Source organism: Labeo rohita, chromosome 16 (genome assembly GCF_022985175.1).
Source record: "Labeo rohita strain BAU-BD-2019 chromosome 16, IGBB_LRoh.1.0, whole genome shotgun sequence".
Taxonomy (NCBI): domain Eukaryota; kingdom Metazoa; phylum Chordata; class Actinopteri; order Cypriniformes; family Cyprinidae; genus Labeo; species Labeo rohita.
In genome coordinates this window covers 30,182,661-30,210,475 of record NC_066884.1, presented here as the reverse complement: position 1 = coordinate 30,210,475, position 27,815 = coordinate 30,182,661, and the positions used below count along the sequence as shown (strand labels likewise).

Genomic DNA, 27,815 nt, shown 5'->3' with positions numbered 1-27,815 from the left:
TATCAAAATCAACTGCGGGCGGCAGATCATTTTCTTATCTAGCGCCAAACTCTGGAACAATCTACCCAACACTGTTCGGGACGCAGACACACTCTGTCAGTTTAAATCTAGATTAAAGACCCATCTCTTTAACCTGGCTTACACATAACACATCAACATATTCCTATAATTCAAATCCATTAAAGGATTGTTAGGCTGCATTAATTAGGTCAACCAGAACCGGGAACACTTCCCATAACACCCGATCTACTCGCTAATATTAGTCTGTTTCTTTCTTATTCCGAGGTCACCTTAACCACCAGATCTAGTCCGTATCCAGATCAGATGGTCACTGCAGTCCCCTGGATCCAGTCCCTACCCAGCCCAGACGGTGAATCAGCACCTAGAGACGATCTCTACAGCCCTGAATGTCAGCGGAGACCACATTGGCTAGATGAGCCCCAGAGACGGATCCCCAGTGAAGACCTCGTCACGTAGACGGCCGTCGGCACAAGACCACGGGAACCAGATGAGTCCTCTGCGTCTGGCCAGAGGAGAACTGGCCCCCCGACTGAGCCTGGTTTCTCCCAAGGTTTTTTTCCTCCATCTGTCACCAATGGAGTTTTGGTTCCTTGCCCCTGTCGCCTCTGGCTTGCTTAGTTGGGGACACTTTTTCTTCACACGATATTGTATTTATTTCATTGTATTTGATTAACTGCCTTTACCTGAAAATTGAGTGTTTATTGTTGCCCTTTTGCATTATTGATGTACCATTTCCTATTTAATACTGTATAGCCGCTTTGTCACAATTCTGTATTGTTACAGGCGGTATAAAAATAAAGGTGACTTGACTTGTTTCCCTGCCGTTCCTGTCTGGATTTTCCTATTGTGGATTTTATTAAAGCCTTTTTGTTATATTCCATCTTCCTACGTCTCATTCTCACACAACCGTGACAGAAGATCTGACCTACAACATATGGAAATTGCCGCTCGCTTCTCTGCCCTAGCCCGCAGAGACCTCCCATTCGTGGAGTATGCCTGGGAGTTCTGCAGGCTGCCAATGAGATCAGGGCTGGATGACGCCCCCATCAACTCTCTGTTCTGGATTGGGGCCAATTACTACTGTCCTGTGGACCTCCCAGACACCACAGGATGAGCTGGAGGGAAGGGATCCTCCGGTGTCTGGAGAGTGACAGGCCCCAATCCAGAACCAGCCCACCGGCCCATCCAGAGCCCAGCCAACCCACACCCCAACTCGCGGAGCCAGAGCCCGAGCCCCCCGCAGTCAGAGAGCCAGAGCCGAGAGCGACAGAGCCATCAGCAATGGGAGTGACAGCGCGAGAGATCGCTACGGAGCCTGAGCCTATCGAGTCCGACCAGGTGCGAGAGCCGTCCACAATGCCCGCGACAGTGAATGTTCCAGTGGGGCGTGAGGGTGCTGAGGACAGCACCACCCACTGCACTGCTGATAGTCTAAAACTCCATTCTTTGAATCTCTCATTGTTTCTACCTGACAGTCAGAGTCTTATTGATGGGCCATATATATTCACGGCCGTTGTCACTCCCTCGCATATTCCCTTTCAATCACAAAACAAGTCTTAGAAAATTTAAATCAATATATTGTTTTCTGTAAACGAGTGAATGAGATGATTTTCATATAATTTTGTAGAAAAAAAAAAAAACTCTAAATTATCACATCCAGTTCTCAAAAGTCTTGTGAACTAATGTTCTGAATGTGTTTCATGGCCTTATTTCAGTGACTTAAAAATTTTAGTTTTTCACTAACCATGCATAAACATTTTCTCAAAAACACAAACATGTACATTAATGTTGCTTGCATATTATTGTAGCCCAGTTTGTGCTGATTACAATGTAATCAGATTTTAGCCATTAATATGTTTTTAAGATACTGAAAAAAGCACAAATGTCAGGGCATGTCAAAACTTCTCCAGAGTGCCAAAACACCCGCAGACCCCAGAGGGTTAAGTCCAAACATGACGGGAAAAGACTGAACTGTCATGCATGCATTCATTTGTCCATTAACAGCTGAGTTTGTGAAACAGACACTAAGATAAAGTAAGATATAATATTGTGAGCAATCTGTTATTGCTACAGTCTGTGACCACCTACTGTGAACTTAAAATTGCCTATTGACTTTTTAAAACTATTTATGGTCGGTTAATAAAAAGTTGTATTAATATTAATACAACTGTGTTAATACAATGTATTAATACAAGGCAAAAACAGTAATACAAAAGGCAGTGGTCAAATAAGGCAGGCACAGTAATCATAACAATAAAGACGTCATGTTCCAGTCAGTTACCCAGATGCGCAGCTATTGCAGTGATACTCATATGTAAACAGAAGCATTGATTGCATGGTTAGTGGACCACTGAAGATGTTGTTCTACTAATTTATGCTGTCTAAACCACGGTAAGTGTGTGGGAGCTGCTAAAAGAAGGACTTAGTAAGCAGGAACCATTGTTTTATTTTGACAAACTAAAGTTAATACAGGGCTCAATGCTAAGCAGTGATAGTGTTTCCTTGGTTACTGCTGTACACAAAGATGCGCTACGCTTTATAATGCATTATACAGATGCTAGATGAAAAGAAAACGCCATGCAAACTTTTCTGAAAACAGACAATTCCCCTCAGAGACACATTCATATAAACTCCTACCCCCAATTCATTATTTATAAGTTTCTTCCAATATTTCGTGCAATATTTCTTATCCTGACATAGTGAATTACTTTAGTTTCTTCGTTCTTTCGCCAAGCCCATACATGAGTTCCGTTCGGTTCAATGCCATTGTTTACACTCAATGCCGCAGCAATGTCCCAGTCCACCAGATATTACGACTGATCCCTCTATGGCGTGACTCCAGGATTTCATTAATCAAGTAAGCAGGTGTGCCTTCAATCTCCAAGGGAGAAGGAGGCTCAGAATTTGAGGTGCTGATGTGGGGTGGACTGGTTTCAGGAGGGAGAGATGCGATCTTGAAATGTCACTGAGTGGATTTGTTTCAAAATCTTGAAAGGATCCACATACTTCGGGCTGAGCTTCCTGCTCGGCAGTCGTAGTCTGAGATCTCGGGTGGATAGCCAGATTATCTGATCTGGTTGATAGTCGGGGTGGGGATGACTCCTATTGTCTGCTTCTGACTCCTATTACCGTTGGGCCCTTACAGCTCTCTGAAGTCTCAAGTGAGCACTGTCCCACACCCATTCGCTACATTTGATGCAATCGTCCACCATGCAAGGTTTGCGAGCACCCCCAACAATGTACATTTTGTAGGTCTCTCATATCCAACACACCCATTTCAGGTCTTGCTGTCTCTACTAATGAGCTGATTAGTTAAATCAGGTGTGATAGATGAGGGAGACACAGAAAACATGCAGTGCTGGGGGTGCTCACAGGATCGGTTTGAAAACCACTGCAATAGATCATGGAAGATGGCATTAATAAAAGACTGAAAGACAGCTGGTGAGTTAACAAGCCCATAGGGCATAACAAGATATTCGTAGTACCCCCTAGTGGTCAGGTAAGCAGTATTAAAAGAAGGCCTTCTTAGTGGGTGATAGAGAGGAGCTGAAGGGAGTACAGATTAAAAGTTAAAATTAAGGAAGGGAAGGAGTGTTATAAATTAAAAATGGAACAAAAATTACAACAAAAGAATGTAAGAGAGGTATGGATTGATTAAAACAGTATGTTTGGTAATGGAAATACCGTTGGAGTACTGAAATATGGTCACCGTGATTTAGCCAAGTAAGACAAAATCTTTTGTTGATCTTGAATCAACATTATTGTCCAAAAAATATAGACTTAACCCATTCCCTACTCCTAAAACTAACCCTACCCATAATATATTCCTAAAATCAGAGGGAAATCAGAGGGAAATGATAGCTGATTAACAAGGGTGTAGAAATGTTGAAATGATCCAGAAACATGTTGTACTTGGTGAAATGGGAACTTTCTTGAAATTATGTTTACTGGTAGATGATGCAATTAAGTCATTTAGAGACTTCATGTAACATTGTTAGAATTATATTTTTGATTTTTCTAGTGCATTCAACACTATCCAGCATGTATTACTCAAGAACAGGTTAGAAAATGCTGGATTACACCAGAGTATGGTCAGTTGGTTAACAGACTCTCAAATAGACCACAGCATGTAAGGATGCATAACTGTGTGTCCCAAGTAGTTATGTGTAGCACTGGTGTTCCTTACGGAACGGTTTTAGCTCCATTTTTATTTATTTTTTATACATCAGATTTCCAGTACAACTCCTAAAACTGTTATCTCCAGAAATTTTCTTATGAGTCTGCAGTTGTTGGCTGTATGAAAGATCATGATGAGAGTGAATATAGGGTGCTTTTAAAGAGTTTTGTGGACTGGTGTGAAATAAACTGTCTCAAGCTAAATGCTGGTAAGACCAAGGAAATTGTGGTTGATTTTAGTAGATATCCTCATCAAGTGGTGCCAGTGAATATACAAGAGTCAGAAATTGAGATTGTCACATCATATAAGTACCTTGGTGTAAGTACCTATATTTGAACATCAAGCTTGATTGGTCTGACAATACGATACAGATTTATAAGAAGGGTCAGTGTTGCATTCATTTACTAAGGTGACTGAGATCCTTTGGTGTATGTCAAGTTCTGTTGAGGACCATCTATGATTCTGTAGTATCATCTGTGATCTTGTATGCTGTCACCCGTTGGGGAGGGGGATTGTTGGAGAAGGAGAAGAACAAAATTAACAAGCTTATAAAAAAGACAGGTTCTGTTGTGGGGTGTGTTACCCATTATAGATGATATAGCACAGAACAGAATGACTGATAAATTGGTCAGTATAATGTAACATGATTGTCACCCTATTCATCCCAGCTGAAAAATCCAGCATGAGCTGGTTTAAGATGGTTCTTAGCTGGTTATGTGCTGGTCCCAAGCAACTAGCTCCTGCTCAGGACCAGCTTAAACCAGCTCATGACCAGCTAAGGACCATCTTAAACCAGCTCAAACCAGCAGCCATGCTTCAAAACATATCTAACCAGCATATGCTGTTTTTTTCAATAGGGTTGCATCTGGTTAGGTTGGTATGAGTTATTTTAGCTCAAGATTAATTCAGCCCTGATGTTACAAGGAACGATATAGAAAGTCATTTTTACCAACATTTATTAGATTGTATAATCAATGTCATATTAGATGACTGATGTAGAATTTTAACTGTATATAATAAAGTACAATAAAGTACAACACTACTCAAAGTACACACTACTCTATGTTTATACAGTATACAGTATATTGCATAAACATGGAGTAGTGTGTACTTTGATGCTTGAAACAAAGGGGTGCTGTATGAAATGCAGTATTGTGCAGCATTTTATTTGTATTTTATTTATTTATTGTGTGGTGAGCTTTGCTGTGACATATGTATTTCCTTTTGGGATTAATAAATTCAATCAAATTAAATCAAATTCCACTCATCTCCTTCCCACATACGGATCAAGTTATAGGCTCTTCTAAGGTCAAGTTTGGTGAAAACTCACAACTGTTCCAAGGCTAAGGGGACTAAAGGCAATGGATATCAATACTTGACTGTTACATTATTCAATCCCCCAGCTGCTCATGTCATGACTTCAGTCTGATTGGCGGGTTTATGGTTTTGTTTTGTCTTGTATGTGTTTGTTGTCAGGAGCATGTGTGTTTTGACAGTTTGCCATGTGTTTGTTGTGGTTCACCCTCCCCATCGTTATCTCATTAACTACCTTAGCTGCTGTCACACTTGTGACTAGTTAGTCCCTTATTTCTCCCTCTATTTAGGCTCCTCTCGTGTGCAGTCTTGTGTCTGACCGTTGTTGTGTGATCACGCTATGCTCTGCTCGTGTCCTGTTATGTCTTGCAGTGGTTTCCCAGACTCCAAGTACAGTTTAGTTTCTGCTATTTGACTTCTCTTCTTGCCCCTCTCTCCCCTTTCTCCAGATCCCTGTTCCCCACTTCCTGCCCTGGTGTTACCAGAGCCATATGTTTTGGCTGCTCTACTCCTGCCCCTTTCAGCGCAATCAACAGGGAGCACCCCGCTCTGACATTGCGTCAGCACTGACGCTAGGACTCTGTTCTCTCCCCACTCTGACGCTGCATCAGCACTGACGCTAGTACTCTGTTCTCTCCCCATTTGGAGGCTGCATCAACACTGACGCTAGGACTCTGTTATCTCCCCACTCTGATGTTGCATCTACACTGACACTAGGACTCTGTGCTCCGTTCTCTCCACGCTTTATCCCTCTCTGCCCTGGATTACGGCTCCCGGCCTTCTGCCCCGGCTGTGTTTTTGAGACTAATAAATATATTTTAGTTGTACCTGCAACTGAATCCGTGTTTTTTCCTGACAGCTCGTGCACAGTGGTGGCAGAAAAACACTGGTAACAAGTGGAGGGAAACAAATAAAATCCATGGAATAAGAGAAAAAAAAAGTCCTGTTCAATGCCAGAATCAGAATGCAAATAATTTTTATAGAATGTTGTTGTCAAAGACGCCCTTTGAAGTTAAATGCAGATGTTTAAATAAACAGACTATGGAAGAAAATTGCTATTATTACTCTACTTTTAAAGCATAAATTTGATTTAAACAATATGTCTACATATTGTTATCTACATATAACTTGCCAAATATTAAAAATGAAAGGATTACAATGTAAAAGATTACTATTGTGTACATAAATATAAAATGCCCACGTCATAATGGATAGTCAATTGCTTTCTAAAGCAGGCTGTTTTTAACTCATTTAACTAATTTGTAACTCATTTGAGTAGGCTCGGCCCATGAAGTGGATTTGGACACGCCCCAAGGGCACCTGCGCTTTAGATCATGCTCTTAGATCGTTAAAATAGGGCCCAGGGTGTTAGTTAATCAGTAGGTGTTAGTTAATCAATGTCGACCATTGGGTGAGTTTGCCCTGGTTCCAGAAAATAACAGGATTGTGGATGGCTAGCCAAGGGTGACCCAGAATGACCTTGTATTTACATGACAGAACTACATAGAAGATTATAGTTTCTTTATGGAAGAGTCCAATATGAAGAGTAAAGGGTTGTGTTGTGGTTGTAATTCCAGAGCCAATGAGACTGTTGTCAATGGCTATGTTGATGGCAGGAACACAGGTTGATGTGGGGATCTTGAAGGAGAAGTCCACTTCCAGAACAACAATTCACAAATAATTTACTCACCCCCTTGTCATCCAAGATGTTCATGTCTTTCGGTCTTCGGTCGTGAAGAAATTATGGTTTTTGGGGAAAACATTTCAGGATTACAGTTACAATGTGGACTGGCATCAGTCAGAACATCCATCCAGTTCCTTCTGCTTGAAAATTAAATACATCATATGGAGTGGTCTGAGCAGAGGATTTGTCTGGTTCTCATTGTCTTTGCTGAGGATTTGTGCCAGTGACTGTCTAGTTGACAAGGTCTTCACAGAGGATCTGTCTCTAGGGCTCATCTAGCTGTCATAATCTTCGCTGACTTCTAGGGCTTCTGTGGTCATCTCTCATCACACCATCTGGTCTGGATACCAACTGAATCCGGAATTTAGCTTTAAAATGCTGTATCTTGAGAACAGATTAGCGTATCGTTTCGACATTAATTACAAAAATGTTCGGCACCATGCCCTGAATGTACATAAAAAATTTTGGGCCAGCGCCACCTTGTGGTCAAAAGTTATAACGAAATTTCGAAAAATGCTAATAACTTTTGCGTACATTAGCCTATTGAAATAAAACTGATTTTGATAGATTCCTTGGGTCAAGCCGAGGACATTGATATCCATTATGCCGAAATTGGCCAAACTTCCTCTCCGCCATTTTGATTAATGTACAAAACCTACTTTTTCGAACTCCTCCTAGACCGTTAGTCTGATCTTCACCAAATTTGACTCAGATCATCTTCAGGCCATGCTGGCAAAAAGTTATGAATTTCGTGTCGATACACGAAACCGTTTCCGTTTAGCGCATCAACGAATTTGCTGGAAAGGTGCCAAACTACATCTGAGGCTATATCTCTGCAAAGCCTTGACATATTGACACCAAATTTTATATGTGCCATTGACACATCACACTGACCACACCACATCAATTTGGTAACAGCGCCACCTATTGGTCAGAAGTAATACACCATTTATTAAACATTAATAATGAAATTTCCAAAAATGCTAATAACTTCTGATTGCATTAGCCTATTGTAATAAAACGGGTGTCAAAATATTCCTTGGGTGATGCCGACAACATGCATACCAAATATACCACACTTCGCTGAACTTTCTTTTCCGCCATTTTGATTAATGTACAAAACCTACTTGTTCGTACTCCTCCTAGACCGTTGATCGGATTTTCACCAAAATTGAGTCAGATCATCTTCGGACTGTCCTGACTCAAAGTTATGGATTTCGTGTCGATAGAGTAAACCGTTTTCATACAGCGCCACTACAGATTTTAGGCTTGATGCCAAAATGATTCTGAGGCTGTATCTCTGTAAAGCTTTGGCATAATGACACCAAAATTCGTGTGTGTCATTGTCACCTCACACAGAACGCATCACATCAATTTGAAAACAGCACCACCTATTGGTCAAAAGTGATAAGCCATTAAATTATATTATTGGTTGTATTTATGATTTTTCAGCCATTTCAACTGATATCATCCTAAAATGACTTTAGTTACTCATTGTTACAGTCGGTCAGTTGCTCCTTGCCATGCTTAGCTCCTCATCCTGCCTCTGTTGTGCTTGGCCCCGCAATTGCTGCTTGCAGCTATATTTGAGGTTGGAGCTAAACCTTGAAAAAAAGTGGATTTTGAGGGCTAAAGTTTCCCTGTCCTGGTAGAACTATATTAATATTTAATTTTAATGTTACGTGAAGTCATTGTAAATGAACCCTAAAAATAATAAATAAAAATAATATCACTTTTTTTTTTTGTCATTGCATTCTCTCTCTCTCTTTCTCTCTCTCTCTCTCTCTATCTCTCTCTCTCTCTCGCTTTCTTTTCACATTGTACACCACAGTATACGTTTAAAATTATGAATTGCAAGGACTGGTTTCAGAAATAATCTTGAGGCTTTTTTTGTGTATGTTATCCTGGGCAGTTTTGAAATAATGTATGGTTATTCTTGTCTAATAAAGCAAACAAACATACATATGTTCCGCCGCAGCACAACAACAACGACAGCGAGAGAGAGAGAGTGAGAGAGAGAGATGATTTTGAATGGTCAATCGTTCTTGACTAGCGCCAAGAAAAGGTTCCTAGCCATTTTTGGGTTGCCATGTCCGCATATTATAAATGCATCGGAAGGAAAAACATCCTGACGCAGGACTTATTTTTCATAAATTCGCATTAAAACATAGGTACAAATACGCAAAACGCGTATCTGATGTTGTTAGCATTCTATAGTACTCGGCTTTGCCCGCTGATCTATAATCGAGAAATTTATTTCTTGTTTTGTGAGACCAGGACGTTTTTTTTCTCAAGCGTGATCTGGCAACACTAGTTCATGTCAGAAACTGTTCCCATCCCAAATGATGCCTAGACTAAACTATATTGTTATATTCCGATTATATTAAAGTAAACTACAGCTGTAAATTACATTTTGTTTTGTTAAGTGACATTCAGTTTTATTCTGCAATAATTTCAAAATCATTATATATTTTTTAAACTACTTCACTTTTCAATCCGGCGTCTACAGCGGGCAGCTGGGGCCTTTACCTGGGGTCCTCAGTCAACGTGTTGCTGAACGTTTGTATGTGCAATGAGCTGATGGGCTTGTTTTGGTTGCACGTTTTTAGGTATTTGGAGGTACGTGTAAGATTCCACTAATATTTTTGAACTAATACAATGATGCCGGGGGAGAACCAGTCAAAAGTCGTGGGAATCGCCTCTGAAGCTACTTCTGGCACTTGTCAAAACTGCACTGTCTTAAATCAGGTGAGAAGTTTATTCCTCACACCAAGGTTGTGTCCACAATTTAAATTTTAACTGACTTGGTTACCTCAGTAATAATGGGCATTTCACGAGAATTAGGGAAAACTAATATTGTAATATGTTACTGTAATTCTTATTTCTTTCTTATTAAATACATGGAGATTGAGTATATCAATACGTCATAGACATTGTTTATATTACATCTGTCCTAGTCTGTCATAGTTCTAGACTGTTGATTGTAACTAATTGTACAGCCACATCTTATAAATGTGATTTCCAGTTAGTGGCACGCAACTGAATACAGGTTGATGTAATTTTATGAATTTTGTGTTTAATGCAGGTAAAAGTTGTCATCCCTCCATTTTTACGAATTTCCATATTCATTGAACTCTATGTTGATTACAAACTGATTTTGTATTTCTGTGGTTTCTGCGTTTTCCAGAGCTTAGATGAATATGTGGCTGCTTTGTTAACTCTGAAGCAAAAGATCGTCGACACAGAGTGAGTGTTTTTCTTATTAACTATTTTGTTTCAATTCAAGATGTTTACCTCACAGCTACCTCACTTTCAGGCCAGCAAAATAATAGTATAAAGGTATCACTCAAGCTTAGGTCTGACTTTGGTGTTCTGTATAGAAAGTCATTTTGTTGTCATGACACTCAGCATTTGTGTTGTTTTGTGGCTATGAGTAAAATTCACTATAAAATGTATGCAGTTCGTTTGTAAGTATGCAAATAAGAAAAAAAAACAGTCAGTGACAGCCGTCAGTTGCATTTGAAAGTTGATTGTGGGCCAATTCAGTCGGAGATTTTCGAATTTTAATCATACATTACAGATACATTTCACAGTGAATAGATAAAAAAAAAAAAAAAAAAAGATAGCTGTAGCCCCTATTGTATGCATAAATAAACAAATAAATAAATAAATTTGTCCCTGAATGGGAGTCAGTGATAGCCCTATGAAGGAAACAGGAAAATGAGTAGATTAGGCACACTTGTAGTGATTGTCATGAAAAGTACCTGACCAAATTTGGAACTTCTAGGACCAACTCTATAGCACTACGAGCAGTTCAAAAATTCAACATTGAAATGTTTAAACCCTTTGTTGTAGAAAAATGAAACGTGGTACATTCAGTAGCTTAAATTAAGACTTCACCCATGACAGTATAGGCCATTTTGAAAAGTACAGTGCTATTTTTTTAATTTTTTTATTTTTTATTCTTTCCACTACCACTCATTCAAAATTGGTCCAATTCTTCTTCCAAAAAATTGGGAGATGTGATCTTTGGACAGAATTTTGATATTCATCTTTGTTTGAAAGTTGTAATGTGTTGTGAACTTGATGAGGTCAACCTGAAATAGGTTCAGATTCTGAGTTTAATTCTCATGTGATGTAAATGTGTAAATTTGTGTGTAATGTGTCATTTTGATTCCATTATTATTATTTTTTTTACTACTACTTTTTAAACTCATGGAACCCTTGAAATCATGTTTAATGTAAAGGAGGTTTTCTTAACTTGTTACTTGCTGACTTTTAAGTTTTATTTGCAGTGTCAAAAACTATGAAGGTAATTATTATATCTGGTAACTTTTTTTTTTTAATCTTTTTTTTTTTTTCCCCAGCCGTCTCTTGAGTGAATACAAAGAGAAGTGTGATGATATCCTTTTATAAAGCTATGTAGATGATACCGTTTTGGTTTTGTCATGCTCTCTGTTGATTTACTGATTGATTTTTATTGTAAACTATAAGCATATCATCTGGTTTGCTAATAAGAGCCTTTTGGGTCCTAAATTAAGCAGTATCACATGAGCATGAGTGCTGTTGTTTTGACTGTCAGACCAGCCACATTAAGCTGAAGGTAATCTGTTGTTTTGACTGTCAGACCAGCCACATTAAGCTGAAGGTAATCAATCACAGCCATACTGATATTCACTGCAACAGAATGTTTGTGAAAATATTACATTTATACAACAGTTCAAGAAACAAAATTAGTATTAAACAGGAATTAATTTTTTTTTTCATTGAGTTTTATTCTAAGCACATTAAATTTTTACTGACTATTGTGCGACATCATTTACTAATAGTAACTGGTTAGGATGAAATAAATTAATGTTTTGAATGGTAAAACTATTTGCACTACAAACAAGTGTTTATAAATTCCGACAATACTTTAAAATAATATGATTTGTTTTGTACAGCTAAAAATAACTAGAAGCGGATGCCACTGGAAGCCTAGCACATTCAAGTTACACATTTTCATGCTGCTCTAACTTTAAAATAGGGTTGATACAATCACTGTTCTGTTACAGGGTAGAAACGCTGCTAGTCTGAAGGCTTACATGGCATAGAGTTGGAATGTGTGAAACAGTTTGCCCTCATAAGAATGGGCAAGCAATAAAACAGTTAAGGCAACGAAAAAGGGAAGAAAAAAAAAACAACTAAGTTTGGTTTTTGGAAAAAATAATAAGGCCTTTAACCAGTTATTGGCATGAAACGTAGTATTTGCACTATGAAACAACAGAAAGGTATTTTGATCCTGTTTTCTGTTACATTTACCAAAATAATTGTTTTTAAGTTTTGTTGAGCCATTTCTAATTTCTGATATCAAATAAATTGTTACAGACAAAATTTGGTAGAATACATTCATAGAAATGTAATTTCTAATCAAATTTCTGGACACAGAAAACACAAACTTGACCAATATCCTTTCGCAGGCCATAAAAACCATTTTCCACATTTTCTATGTCCTGCTCAATGCTTGCTGGTGAGAGAAATGTCTGATCCCGGAGTGAGAAAAAAACACACATTCTCCAACTTAAAAAAAAAAAAAAAAACCCATGTACAGTTATACTTTGTGACCTGCTCTGCACCATTCATTTACACTGGCTTTAAACACCCTGAAAACAAAACTTGAAAATGTATTTTATTCTCTATGGATCCATCTTTGTTTTTCTTGACCAAAAGTCACAGCTTCAGAAATCACAGAGGTAAGATTTTATTTTCTGTTTTTGCTGCAATTATATTACACACTGTGTAATATAAGAACTGGTGACTACGTAATGCATGTGAACCTAGGCCTAAATGGCATATGTATAATAACTGCAAAGGCATTGTACTTTTTATCATGTTGTAACTGAATTAATGCAAAACCTGGATGCTGCTGTACAAGTACATTATGCAGGGCTCGCAAAATCGCTAGCCCGACATCCCAGGGCTGTTGTATCTTCCAGTTGGGCTTCTAAAACATATCACTGACCTTAGAAAGTTATATAAAATTCCTTCCTTGATTTGTGTCGTTTGCTTGTAGTGGTGAAACGGATCGTAACTGATCATTTGCATGTGTTTCACAAGTCTTGCCGATTTAAACATTTAAGCTTTTTAAAACGTTTATTTAAGTAATAAAGAACCTTCCGATCTGTGACTCAGGCCGTAATGTGATCCGAACTAAAATTTTGTGATCCGTTGACCTCTACTCTCATATTTAAAGACAAAAATGTTTTTGATCATGCTAATTTGTCTACAGTGAAGTTCAGCCAATGTCTTTTTTTTATTTTTTATTTTTTATTCGAGCCTAGTTAAATTCACTTTGGGCTACCAAAATCTGAAGAATACCTGCCCTAAGGTCTACCAGGGATTTTGAAGTTTTGCGAGCCCTGTTAAGCACTGTGTGGCAGATAAGTTCCTTAATACAAGCACAGGTCATTTGCCATGCAATATTGCTTTAGAAGTTTGATAATGTGCACAGAATCACAATTTTGAGCAAAAATGTGTTAATTGTGGTATGTGACTAAATTAATGTCTGTGAAACACAATGTGTTTTTAAAAGAGAGAGCAGCAAACTGCACAAACAGTTGGATGAGGTGTTGCTGAAGCTTGAGCCCTTAGAAAAACAGACAGTGGAGTATGAACAGATGAAGACAGAGCTGGAGAAAACTAAGGTGTGTTCAAACACCCTTTTTTTTTTTTAAAACCATTTCTAGATTTCACAATTTTTTCAGTAGTTGCTACCAATACCAGTGAAATTCTCTAAATCTCTTTACCAATTTCAGTAAAAAAAATTGGGCATAAGCGCACTTCACAGAAATGTTTACTACCTATCAGCTCACTGATATTAAAGCAATTGAATGACTGCACTTCTGTGATGAATTTTTTGGTACCCTGTACTACCAATGTAGGAAAACAGTTCTAAATCCAAGTTAAAATAATAATTCCTTGCAAAGTTGGTAAAGCTGACTCCAAGTGGGCTGGAAATATGTGCATGTTAATTTGTCTCTCTCTTTTTTTTCAGGCTGATTTGAAGTCGTATCAGATGAGGTGTGAAGATGTCAACAGACTGAGAGCTGAAAATGCTCAGACACTTACTCTGTAAGACCACTTTACTGTAGTATAGTGGTGGATTAGTTGCTCTTGCACGTGATTGTCTTCTACTCACAGTATTTGTCTTTCTCTCTTTCCAGGAAAGAAAAGGTTGAAGAATCTTTAAGACAAGCAGAGGGTACATGCATCACAAATTATTTTAGGTTGAAATTAGATCGGGGCCTATAGGCTGCTAATCATATTAAAGGTGACCTATTATGCCCCTTTGTATAATAGGTGTAAAATAAGTCTCTGATGTCCCCAGAGTGTATATGTGAGGTTTTATTTTAAAATACCACACAGATAATATTTTATAGCTTGTTAAAATTGTCCCATTTAGGGTATGTCAAAACACACCATTTTTGTTTTTGTCCTTTTAAATGCAAATGAGCTGGTGCTCCCGGTCCTCTTTTCAGAAGAGGGGTGGAGCTTCAAGAGCCGGGAAACTCAAAATAAGACAATCTCACTCATTGAAAATGTCAAACTCAGTAGCTGTGTTCAGCCTTATATGTTCGAACCAGAATCAAGTCAGTCATCTGATTGTACTGTGCATAATAAATGCACATTTAAAATTACACAGATGGGGAGCACGGCACAATAAAAGTAATGACATAGCTGCTCTCATGGTGCCATTGCAAACTTTATCACAGTCCCACTTGTGATTATGAGCTCGACAAATTAAAGTGGTCGACTTCACATTGCTTCATATGCAATTTTTAACTACCACAGTCCTGTTTATGATCATTCTGGTAGCATGTGAAGGCAGCATCAATGAAAACAGGTAGAGACAATGGTAGCTTTAGCAACATTAGCTTTACAGAGTGCCAAGAAGCTCTTTCAGAAAAACAGGCTTACTTGTGTAGAGCTGACATTCGTGTACGAAGCGTTGGGTCTGATCCCTAAACATATAGGGGATTTTACAGATTTTTTTCTGGGACATTTCCTTCAAAAATTAAATTTAGCTACAGTGTTCTCAGCTGCTCAGATGAAGGGAGTCTATGGAGACTCCTTTGTTTGTTGGAGCATCCCAGAACACAATACTTGTAATGTGTCTTTGGCGCTGACATTGTATATCTCCAGCAACTACAGCAAAAACATAGTAATGGCGGACTGCTGCTTCTCGTTCAGTGCTGTGTCTATGCTAATAGGGCAGATATTGTCACAAATGGGTGGGGATTTCTCCCTACGATGACGTGTTCGTAGAGGGAAATCTGGAATAGCTTTTTCAGAGAGACTGTTTATGATTTATTGGGGTTATAAAAAAAATAAATAATAAATTTTTATTTTTATTTTTAACTATTTTTTTTATAAAAATAGTACATTTTTACCATTATAGGCTGGTTGTTTTGTGGCCACTGCACCCACACAGCTGTGTTTAAACAGCTTATGAAAGTGATTTTTGCATAATAGGTCTCCTTTAAAGACTTTAGACTGCTAATAATATTAAATGGACAGTTCAACCAAAAATGAAAATTCTGTCATTATCTTCCCTCATGTGTGCTCCAGACTGATTTCAGCTGACTTCCAAGCCAACTTTCAATGACTTTCATAGTTCTTCTGTCGAGCACAAAAGAAGATATTTTGAAGAATGCTTGTGCCAGTCAGGTGACAGCACCTGTTGACTTCCTTAATAAATAACTAAATAAAAATACTATAAAAGTCAGTGGCTACCTTCAACTGATTGGTACACTTAACATTCTTCAGAATACCTTATTTTTGTTCAACAGAAGAACTGTGGAAGTCAGAGTGTACTGTTATCTGTTTGGTTACTTACACACACAATTTTGTAGCAGAATTTATTTATGGGTGAACTGTTTCTTCAGTCTAAATACAAGTAATCAAAGCTGAAGCCAACAATGTAGTGTGCACTAACTGAATTACTGGATTATATCTGTGTTGCCCATAAACATGTCATTGGACCATTGTTTTCACAGACACTGTGCAAAGGCAAAACCTGGAGAATGAGAAACTCAAAACTGAAAAGAAATCACTGGAGGAGGATCTACAGAAAACTCAGGTTAGGTTCTTTGAAGTTATCTCTGTGATCAAAGCATTGGCCATTAAAATGGAATACTGGCTTCTAATTGCAAGTTATTGTGTCAGTGCCACCTTAGATTGTACCATTTTCCTTTGCTTCTTTGTTTGATATTTTAATGATGGTGCCATTGTGTGTGTGTGCTCAACCCCCATCTCCCCCCCCATATTTTTGGTTTTATTTTAAGGATTCTCTCAGAAAATATGTTCACACTGCAGAGGAACATGAGAGTCTCAAGCTGGAGAATGCCAAGACACTAATTCTGTAAGTTCAACTGTGTCTGTTGTAGTCATAATAAACTGTGCTGCTGTGTTAATTATATGTGACCATGGACCACAAAACCAGTCATAAGGATCAATTTTCACGTGAAAGCTGAATAAACAAGCTGTCCATTGATGTATGGTTTGTTAGGATAGGACAATATTTGGCCGAGATACGACTATTTGAATATATGCAATCTGAGGGTGCAGAAAAATCAAAATATTGAGAAAATCACCTTTAAAGTTGTCCAAATAAAGTTCTTAGCAATGCATATTACTAATCAAAAAGTAAGTTTTGATATATTTACAGTAGGAATTTTACTAAATATCTTCATGGAACATGATCTTTACTTAAGTTCCTAATGATTTTTGGCATAAAAGAAAAACCTATAATTTTGACCCATACAATGTATTTTTGCCTATTGCTACAAATATACCTCAGCGACTTAAGACTGGTTTTGTGGTCCAGGGTCACATATGTTGCTTTCATGTATTGCTTATATTTTCTAGGGATGGGATGATAAATTTCTGAATCCATTCTGAGATCTTCCGAATGCATCACGATTCTCTTTGGAATCAATTCTGAGCTTAGATTTTAACAGCAGATGGTGCTCTAATCCTAGTTGTTATCCACACACAAACGCTCATGAAGAAGAGTGCTGTTCGGCTGAGTCATGTAATTTCACCTCGGCTCAGAATGCTTTTATGACGCGAGATTAATGTAAACACAGCCCACTGTGAACACCCTTGTAATTCGCGTTAAGCTTTTTGAATTGTATGAATGATTATTTTAGGTTCAAGTGCGTGTAAGGATTTGGAAACAAGCAGAGCACGGCTTTTTCTAAAGTAAGCAGTGTCATCTGGTGTTTAAAACTAAGCTCAGAATCGATTTGAGAATCGCAATATGTTCGGAAAATCTTAGAATGGATGCTGAATCATTTCTCTATTCGTGTTGCAACGATTTATCGTCCCATCCCTAATATTTTCTATCCAAACACTGTGCTGGGCTCAGTTCTTCATTCCTCGCTTAATACATCTATGATGATTTGACTGATGCAAGATCTTCTAATTATAATGACTGATCTCTGGCTAATTTGGTTCTTCAAACTAATTTACAGATTTGATTAAAATATTCTGAATATGTTTGAGATTTCTGTGCATTCTTGTATGCATTGGAAAGGGCAGATATATTAATACTTGAAACCATGATCAGCAATGCAGTGATTGGCTGGTGTCAAGACAGAAATGTGATGTCCTCATACTTTATATAATAAAAAAAAAACATTACACAACGGGCGAAAAACTTGATGAATTTCTACACCTTTATAAGGAAACAGCCAAGCGACTAAAATGGCATAAAAATTATAATATAATTTTTAAAAAATATTGTTCCCAATTATTTACATTACTTCACAATTTCCAGTGTTTGTACAGGCTTTACATTTTTATTGTAGTTTTGTAATTAGAAATTCATTTGATTTTACTTGTGAAGTGTATTTATTATGTGATAGCACTAATTAAGGTTTCCTAAGAGTCGAGAACATTTTTTCTATGCATTTTTACAAGGCTACCTACATCAGTGCATCTCCTGCACTGCATCAATCCACTTGCATTAAAATTGTTATTGTCCCTGGTTCAGGGACAGTGGCTTGCACAGTATCATTTTAAATTATGAAGCCTATCCCTATTTACGTGAAATATGCCTGCTTCTGAGCAGGTTTGAGATTATGGACCTGTTGATGTGACAGCAACTCCAGGATGAACCTAGACGAGTTTAACAATCCTGGTTCATGTCAAATCATTAAGAGTAAAATCCAGCTGAGTAATCCTATTACGAAGAACGGGCCCCTGGTGTACTACACCTATTTGTAATCGTTTACAAGTTGAAACAATGCCAGATGCTTGTCCTTTTTGGTGTTGCTGATGTGTACATAAGTTTTGATAGTGTTGGACAATTTCAAATTGAACTTCATAAAAATATTTGAATGTATTTTGTGTTTTTCTCTCAGGAAAGGAAACCTTGAGAATGAAATTTTGGTGCTGAAAGGTCTGTTTTAGTGATCTTATACTTTAATCATATTACATGGCATAAATGAAATTTGAGCTCTGCTTTAGATTTTAGCTTTTTATGAATGTGGGCTATTGCACGTTAAAACATATTGGACTCTCATACATATTAAAATATGTAACTTCTTGGATTATGGTTTTAATCTCCATATATTCTCAGCAACTGGTTTTGTGCACTGTATAAGTTGGAGATAAAATCTAAATTAAAATATAACTGTTTATTTGTACACAGAGACAAATTTTCAACAGGACAATGAAATCATTGTTCTAAAAAATGAGAAGAGAAGACTTGAAGACATGCTGTACACAACACAGGTTTGAATTTTGCTTAAACATATCCTCTGGTAAAATGTAAAGTAAAAGGCTACGATTTTAATGTGGTTACAGTTTTTACAGATTTTATTATTATTATTATTATTATTATTTATTATTATTTTTTTTTTTTAGCAAAGACTTAACAAACTTGAGAAGGAATTCAACAAAGGTACAATATTATAACTTATAAATTCTTATACCTAGTAACTTGTATATAATTTGACACATTGTTTTAAGTAATTAAACAAAATTTTTATCTTAGAAAAAAGGAGTATGTCTTCTCAAACGGATGCTGAGCCACTAATTGACAAAGGTACTTATTGTTTAAAACTCTTAATACTTTCCTTTCTTTAATAAAATGTTTAGATATTTAAAAGAAAACAGCTGATAGCATAGCAATTGATATTTTTTTTTTTTTTTTTTTTTTTTTTTGTTTTTGTTTTTGTTTTTTCTCAGGCAAAGTTAGAATGCTACTTGAAGAGCTTTGGCATTGTGTGGAAACTTCCCAAACGCAAGAGAATTTGTTCTCTGGTAATCATTCTTGCATTGATTAAGCAAACTTTTTCTTTTCTACAGTGTATTTATTATGAAGTGGTCATGCTTAATTCTGATGGAGGCAGTGCATATTTCTTTTATAGAAGAGGCAACACCCTTGAAAAACCAACTTCAGAGAATATCTTCTCAACCACTGCTTAACAGTCCTTTAAAAAGACAGGTTTCCCATCTGTCTCCAGGAAATTCCAGTCCAGATACGCTATTGCAATCTTCAGAACACTCCGTGCCTAAAACACCTCCTGAGGTCAATAGGCCTAAATCATCTCCGAAACTGAAAAAGCACAGTAATGATAAACATTTCAGTACACCAAGTAGAAAGAGGAAAGTAAGTTCAGATGTGCTTGAACATTTGAACACTTGGACTGATGATGCTAATAAATCTTTACTAAAGGAAATGACAGTTGGAACTGGAGATAACTTGTTACATGGAGATTACTGTATGGATTTGCAGGACATTGAAGAGTGGTTCAAGCCTTTGCCCACAGCTTTATCACCTGTACACAGCCCTTCAACAGAGCTGGTAAGTTAGAATTTATTTCAGTTACATTGTAATGCTCAAGTGATACAATTTCTATGACAGTCCTCCTGAATCACTATAATGAAAGGCCGGTGCTGGTAATATGATTTTTAGAAATGTGGACTTGAGACTTAAGGTGCTTCGCATTTCTTATTTGTATATACTCATTTTCTTTCCTAGCTTCCTTTCCTCATGTCTTAACTCCACCACCTTCAGGATGTGAGGAAAGGACGCGAGGAAGGAAAATGAGGAGGAATCAAACAAAAGTTTATTTGTATATTGGAATATTCTTGATTACTCAAGCATCACTTCAAAGTGTTATCAGCTACGCTCAAGGGATCTGCCCTGTTGAAAAATGAGATGTATGGCATATTTGAACTGCAAAATAAAACATAAATTAAAACTATTATGACAGATGTGAAGGGGGAGTAGAATTTATATGAGCATCAGGTTTTTCAACAAGAAAGACGTCCACACACCTGTGTATCTATGCTCATGGCTCTTCTGGAAGCTTCCTCACTTCATGCGCCTTGCCTCTCCTCATAGTGCAATTAGAGATTTGAGATGTCTTTCAAGATGGCTAACTTTGATTGGTTTACATGTCACAGGCTGGAGGACGGAGGAAGCATCAGTTTGAATACTGAGAAGCACCCTTGGTCTTTATTGCATAATTGGCAAATATTAAAACACATCTGTTTTGAAGCAATATATTATTGACTTTTCTTGGACTTCACTTTATAGCTTATAACCAATCATTCGTTCTGAACCTTTCTGTTGAGATCAGTGAAGACATCTTAAGAAAGTGAGACATTAAATGTGCATCACTGGGAAAAAAATGTATTTGATGTTTCATGCCAACACCTTCAACACATTTATTTTTAGTCCTCAAAAATTTTGCTGTAAACATTTGTAGAACAAGTCGGTTGTAGTTGACTGAAATAATTTTAGCTAGCAATTGTAAAACATTGCATGTATTCCCCAAATGTAGTGGTATCTATGGATATGGATAATTATGTTGCCTAAGGCAATTGTTTGTATAATAATGTTCCTGTGTGCCAGTTCTGGTAACGAGTATACCAATTTTATTTATTTATTTATTTATTTATTTATTTTTTTTCAGGTCAGTGGGAATGATGACCAACCAATGTCCAATACTAAAGAGGAATATCAGTCACATAATGAAAAACTAGAAGCACTTTCAAGTTCACATAAAGCCATTTTTCAAAACAACGCACAATTAGAACCTTCAGATATTGAGGATCAGAAGTCATTACTAAAAAAAGAAGTGGAAGAATCTTCTGTACTCTTGTCCCCAGGCACTCACATTGAAAACACATTATCTGACAGCCAACACATGGAGGTAGAGGATGTTTTTGAAGTAATGCATGGCTGTATTGGCAGTACACAGAGTCAAACTGCAAAATCAGGTATAGAAAATGGACACAGTGTGGAAAGTTCCTTAGAAAATGACAGCACCCAAACTGTGTTACAAATTCCGCTAATGAATCAAAGTAGTGACAGTACAGAGTTGGAGAATACAAAAACGAATAATTTAAAAAATCTTTTGGAAAACTCAGATCTGCAGCATCATGTTGAATCTGAGCTAGTACACGCCAATTCTGTTCAGTCTGCAGAATGCAAAATTTTTCAGGTACAACCCAGTGTGCCACAGGCATCTAATGTCCAGAGTGTTTCAACGCTTGATGTGTGCTATAGTGAATCAGACAGTGTTGAGAATAAGGAATTGAAGAGTTCCGTACCACTAGAAATGAAGACTGTAGCAGATAGATCAACATATGTCATTCAGAGCAGACTGGCTGACAAGGCTTATCAGTCTGAAGAGGATGATACTTCAAAGCCTACGGAATATCAGAAAAGTTTGGATGTGAGAAAAAGTGGAGGTACTTGCCCTTTAAGACCTTCAAAGGATGAAGAATCATCATCAGAAGATGAAGGGTTCTTTGGCTTGATGAGAAAGGTTAGGGGTGTTCACTCAAGGTCTGAGGGAAGGATCCCATCAGAAGAGTTGGACAATGTTTCTAGGAATAAGCAGTGTTCCATTGCAAAGCAGATATCCAAAGATGAGCATCAGGAAACTTTTCTCGAGAAAACCGCATTATCTCCTTCTGGACTTTCCACAGTGATCATGGAGTCTAAGGATGAAAAAGATTCTGAACACCCAGAAAATGACAAAACTGCTCAAAACGTGTGCAAGTTACTGAGTCACAAAATCAACTCTAAGGATTCTAAAGAATATGAGTCAGAGAGCCCAGGAAAAACATTGGTGCAAATGAACAATGAATCTTATCAGCAGGTAGATGGGATGTCAGCTGATACCCATTGCCCTGGTGTTGAAAATTTTGTCAGTGATGTTTACAACCACAAGGAAACATCAGGAGATTCTGCAGTGGATAGTCTTGAGGATACCAGCACACCATGCCTAGATACTCTGGACCCAGAATATTCTTCCTTTGAAAAAGGTTCCAATATTTCAGTTGTTCCAGGTCTTAACTCAAAAACCCAAATTACTCCAGCCTCATGTTTATCTCTCGGAAGGGTTCGAACAGAGATGGGTCCACCCCTGCCTCCAGTTGTTATGCCACTGACTGCTACTCCTCCAAGGTTTGGAAAACATCACACTCCTTTAAAGCCTGCTTCAATATCCCCAAGATTACCAACAGATGGACCAAAGATGCCGTCAGTGCCTGTTTTTGATTCAGCTCTTCCAGATGCATCAAAAATGTCTCCTTGCTTGACCACTCCATCACCATCTTGTGGAGTTCCCTCTTCACCACTGCAGTTTGGATCAGCTACTCCAAAACATGCTGTTCCAGTCCCAGGAAGGCTCCCATCATCTGCCTTATCCTCTTCCCCTCCTGCTTCTTGTCAGGAAAATTCCATGCAGATGCTGGATACTATGTACCCTGAACTTTCCGCTCGAGCCCGCACTTTAAATATACTCCGTGGGAATGTTAACCTGACCCGAGCTGGAAATGAGAATGGTACCTCCCCGCCGTCTGTTAACCAGATATCAGGAAACAAAACAATCAGTTCTTCATCTACTGCCTTTACCAAAACAGAGCAGAAACCAAAAAGGACAGGTGTGAATATGCTATTGCCAAAGAGTGCTAAAAGACTCAGACTCGACAACTGTTCACCTGCTCCTCCCAGTGTTGCGTCTCCTGCAGAACAAGTAAAGGATCATCAAACTGTTATTAAAAGGGAGTCCATCAAATCTAACCAAGAAATACAAAGCAATCAAGAAGAGCGGAGGATTGTGAAAGACAACAAGACAAATGACAGCAATTTTCAGATCTCAGAAGTGCTGGCCAAAGTTGGAATGTCCTGTTTTGATGTTTTGCCTGTTGTTAAGAGCCATGTGTTCCTTGGGAGAATATCTCGGGTGCCAATTTTGACTGATGAAGAAAAGTCTGTAATCACTGATTTCTGTGTGAATCAGGTATGTGTTTATGCTTTGCATAATTCAGATGGCTTTTCTAGTTAATGCAGCCTTGAAGATATTAACCCACATCTTTTTTTCTCTTTCTTTAGTCTTCAGCAGAAAAGCTCATGACTGCTATCTTGACTAAATTAAAGACTGAGAAGAGCATTCTGAGTTATGAAAATGTACAGGCTCTCTGTAGAGTCTACACAGGGATATGTCGCCAGATGGGGGACTATCAGAAGGCCCATGCCTTTGCATGCAACATTCTCAAAGAGGGTGAGTTCACAGCAACTACTTCTTTTATAATTATATGATATGCTCATTTAGCATATTTCCTTTTTGCTCTTTACTCGTTTTAGGTTTTTATTTTACTAAACTTAAGTGGTCTTTCAGAGATGAAGCATGTATGCTATATTGAGTTCAGTCTGGATTCTTTACAGATTTTCCTAATGCCTCCAAGCTAATTTTGTTCATGGTCACAACATGGCCAAACGTGTTCTTTCATGAGACCCCCTTGTGCAAAGCCATTCATACAGTGGCCAAGCTTAAAGCAGAAGATGACATTTTGGAATACCTGACTAAATATCTACACTGGGATAAGGTATGCAGTTTTCATGGCTTATTATTTTGCATGCATCCTCTGAGCTAACAGTTGTACCTTGATTTATTCCATTACCAATAATTATCATCACAAAGCCTATAGATGATGTTACTTCTCTCCTAAGCCATGGTTTCCCACGTACACTTAGCTAGAGTAACATTACAGTAAACAGAGGTTAGGCTCACCCTATTTTTCAAACAACATCCAGTTAACCTAAACATAAATTCCTTTTTAGCCCTTAGTTTAAGTACGCTTGAACTAATACCAAGTGTTAACTGGATCTCTAAATATCCTGTTGGTGTGCCCTAAGCTCCATCTCAACTGAATTTCAGTCCATTACTAACCTGATGCAGAAATGCATACAACGTAATCTGCTAGAGTCAATAATATTACAGTAAACAGAATTAATTCAAACGTGATAATTTATTATCAGTCAGGTAAATGCAGTTACATAGATACAGAGATATCAAGTCATAGAAATACAAAACATCAAATTCTCAAAGATAAATCTAAGAGTAAAGGGCGCATAGAAAAATACATAATATAGAGTGTGTGGGCACACTTCATTCTATAGGCTTATCTGACTACAGCAGTGGTTCTCAAACCTGTCCTGGAGTACCCTCAGTCTCCCTCATCTATCACACCTGATTCAACTTATCAGCTCATTAGTGGAGACTGCAAGACCTGAAGTGGGTGTGTCAAATATAGGGAGACATACAAAATGTGCAGTGCTGGGGGTACTTCATGGACCGGTTTGAATACCACTGGGCTACAGAATCGACCTGATCTTCTTGCAAGATTTCTTTAGAGCTGCAGTCCGTAACTTTTTTTTGGTTGAGCATTATACAGAATCAGCTTTTAAATAAGTACATAACCAGCTAGTGTTTAGAACTATTGCCTTACTTTAGCCTGGTTCATGACTGTTAGCTTATAATATATTGTTTTCTAACTTGAGTGGTATGGGTAGGTTTTCACGGAAAATTCGAGCATGCTGCTGCGTCAATATGTCACATCTGTAAACATAAAGAAGGCATCCCAGCTAGTAGGCTATATATGTGAGGATGCTGCAGGTGGCAGATCATTTATAGTCTTTTCTCACAGCAGATGGAATAATTTATCATGTTGATGGCAGATTATAATCCAAAAATGTGTTTATGAAACACATGTAAATGAAATTAAATTATATTCCAGTAGCCTACGTGGGATTACACAAGTGTTTTATTTTAAAGAGAACTGGTTCTAAGGAAGAATCATATGCTTTTTGGGCTAAAAAAAATTTCTTTATATGAAATTCAAATTGTATGACAAATAGAGATTAGACTGTACAGAAACTGAAATCTACACGCTAATACACACTACATAATATGTTAGTGCGCTGTGTGTATTGTCCATATCTCAGAAGATCAAAGTGTCTGAGGTTCTCCAAGTCTTACAGTATCAAGAGTGGGCACATAACAGTGTAAATTTTTTGTAACCTTTAAATCAATGCATGAAACTAATGTTTTTATATATCTACATTAATAAGTTGCATTTCATCAGTGGTTTCTCATTATTTCCTAGAGTCCTCCTGATGACATTCATAAATTGATCAGCAGCATGCTGAAGGCACTGCAAGAAGACAGAGATTTGACATTCCAGAAGCATGATCGTCATGGTCATGACCTTTGCCCATCTGCTTGGGAATACATATATACCTTGGATCTCTTGTGTACACACATGAAATGGAAATGGACACATGATTATGTTATTGGGTATAAAAAAAATAAATACCAATATATAAATATAAATATATATAAATATAAATATAAAAAAAATATATATTTTTGTTTTAATAGCAAAGAGCTGTGGCCCGTCATGAACACTTGGGTGACACAATCAAGGCTTCAGCAATCGCCAGTCCGTGATGTTTCTGTAGCATCTGTTCTGCGATTGATTGGCAAGTTGTTAAATTTGCATGGAATGATTAATACTGTACTTAGTTCTAAATAATTTTAAAGATATGTTAATTTTAAACATAAAAGTTAATTCTGTGAAGTTCAATTATAATTGTTTCATACTTTTTTTCTAATTAATATATTTCATTCAAGTTTTTTATTTGAATTACTAGCTTGATTAATGATTTTTTTCTTTAGCACTAACAGAGTCAAAATGTCATGAAAAATAATTGTACAAAAATCCCACAAATAATATAAAACAGCCTTTTTTTTAGAGATTTGATTTTTGTGTTTTGTTTGTATTTCTCCAGGACGACTTGGTCAGTTAGGAATGAAGCAGATGCTATGCAAATCAGTCCAAAATGTTGCAAAAGCTATAAACCTTTTTGGAAAACATGGAATTACAGAAGGTACTGAACATCTACTAATGTAGAATAACTGTAATAGCAAATTAAACATATTTTATATATATATATATATATATATATTTTTTTTTTTTTTTTTTTTTTGCACATAAACCTACAGCCTTAGGGTTAGTAGCCCACCATGAATCACAATATAACTATTTGTTATATGATTGCAGGGGTGCCCAATGAGGTGCAGTTGTCTGCTGTCTATGCCATTTATGACCTGGCACCCTGCAACCCCAAAGATGCCCTGGAGGCTTTGGCATCGTGGCGAAGCGAAACCACACAGCCAGTACCCACTGCTGTGACCAGTTGCATCACTCAGATTGGCTCCCTTTGTCGTCAAATGAAATCCTAAACTTTATTTTTTCTCACTTCAGATGTTCTATTTGTTCTTTTTTTTTTGTGTGTGAATATGATCTGGTTTTGTTCTGTGACTTGACAGGATACATGTTCGTTGGTTAACTGGAAATCAAGAAAATCTTGCCATTTTTGTACATTTATGTATATTTTGTAGATTAAAGAAATTAACTTTATACCATAAAGATTTGTATTGAACAAAAAAGTGAGTTTGTGTTTTTGCCTAGTTATGAATAGAAATTCAAAACTAGAAATGTGGTATGATTTGTGTCTATTTTTAGTGTCAAATTCTGACAATCTGACAATTTACTGCTTGGAATATTATATTCTTGATACCTTTTTTTTTTTTTTTTTTTTTTTTTTTTTTCCCTGATCTGCTTAGACACTTAAGACTGTTGTTCTTTATGTAATCCTTTTAGAATTTTAGTTCTGAGTATTTTCACGGCAGCTTTTGATTTAAAACACTAAGAGAGCATTTCCTAAAATTCCAGTTAAGAAGTGTTGTGGTCATGTTGTGGTGATTGTTTTGTTTCACAGGCTTGACTTAACTGCATTTTATTAAGCGTAATAAGCTGTGACAAATAGGCCTGGTTTCAGGGCGTAGCCTAAAACAGGATTAGGCCATAGTTCAGTTAGGACAGGGCTTAGTTTAAACCAGGATTAGACCATAGTTCAGTTTAGGACATCTATTTATATAAAAATTAGGTAATTTTTTATAAACGTGCCTTAGAAAAAAAAGCATTACTGGAGTGCATCTTGAGACAAAACAAAGGCACTGATATATTTTAAGATCAGTTAGTGCAAGTTTCTTTCATTTGAGACTCAGATTTACATTTTAGTCTAGGACTAGGTTTAAACCTTGTTTGCAAAACCGGTGGCTAATTTGTCAATCTGACCTGAAATATTTGTAATGATATGTATTGTTTAAACATTTTGGTTTAATAGCTGAATCCACCTGCAGACCCACTGAAATCTTGCTGCCGCTGAACCACCATTTTGTGTATCAAATCAAAATGTATAGA

General features: G+C 37.3%; 1 protein-coding gene across 1 annotated transcript; it reads left to right on the top strand.

Moving 5' to 3' along the window:
* Positions 1-9,733: 9,733 nt before the first annotated feature.
* Positions 9,734-27,028, top strand: ice1 (KIAA0947-like (H. sapiens)). Its single transcript, XM_051132393.1, has 22 exons — positions 9,734-9,944; positions 10,384-10,442; positions 11,564-11,599; positions 12,911-12,928; positions 13,768-13,879; positions 14,230-14,306; positions 14,399-14,436; positions 16,232-16,314; positions 16,520-16,596; positions 18,602-18,639; positions 18,892-18,974; positions 19,107-19,143; positions 19,237-19,287; positions 19,431-19,505; positions 19,613-20,049; positions 21,167-23,506; positions 23,599-23,767; positions 23,932-24,092; positions 25,653-25,843; positions 25,928-26,028; positions 26,338-26,436; positions 26,610-27,028. The coding sequence occupies exons 1-22, from the start codon at positions 9,855-9,857 to the stop codon at positions 26,789-26,791; spliced, it is 4,554 nt and encodes a 1,517-aa protein (XP_050988350.1). The 5' UTR covers positions 9,734-9,854; the 3' UTR covers positions 26,792-27,028.
* The last annotated feature ends 787 nt before the right edge of the window (positions 27,029-27,815 follow it).

What these genes read in the sequence shown, in the direction of transcription:
- ice1 (XM_051132393.1), top strand. Translation starts at nt 9,855, where the DNA reads ATGATGCCGGGGGAGAACCAGTCAAAAGTCGTGGGAATCGCCTCTGAA. An exon ending in ACATGCTGTACACAACACAG is followed by an intron (nt 18,975 to 19,106) that starts GTTTGAATTTTG and finishes TTTTTTTTTTAG; the next exon opens with CAAAGACTTAACAAACTTGA. An exon ending in ACACATGATTATGTTATTGG is followed by an intron (nt 25,844 to 25,927) that starts GTATAAAAAAAA and finishes TTGTTTTAATAG; the next exon opens with CAAAGAGCTGTGGCCCGTCA.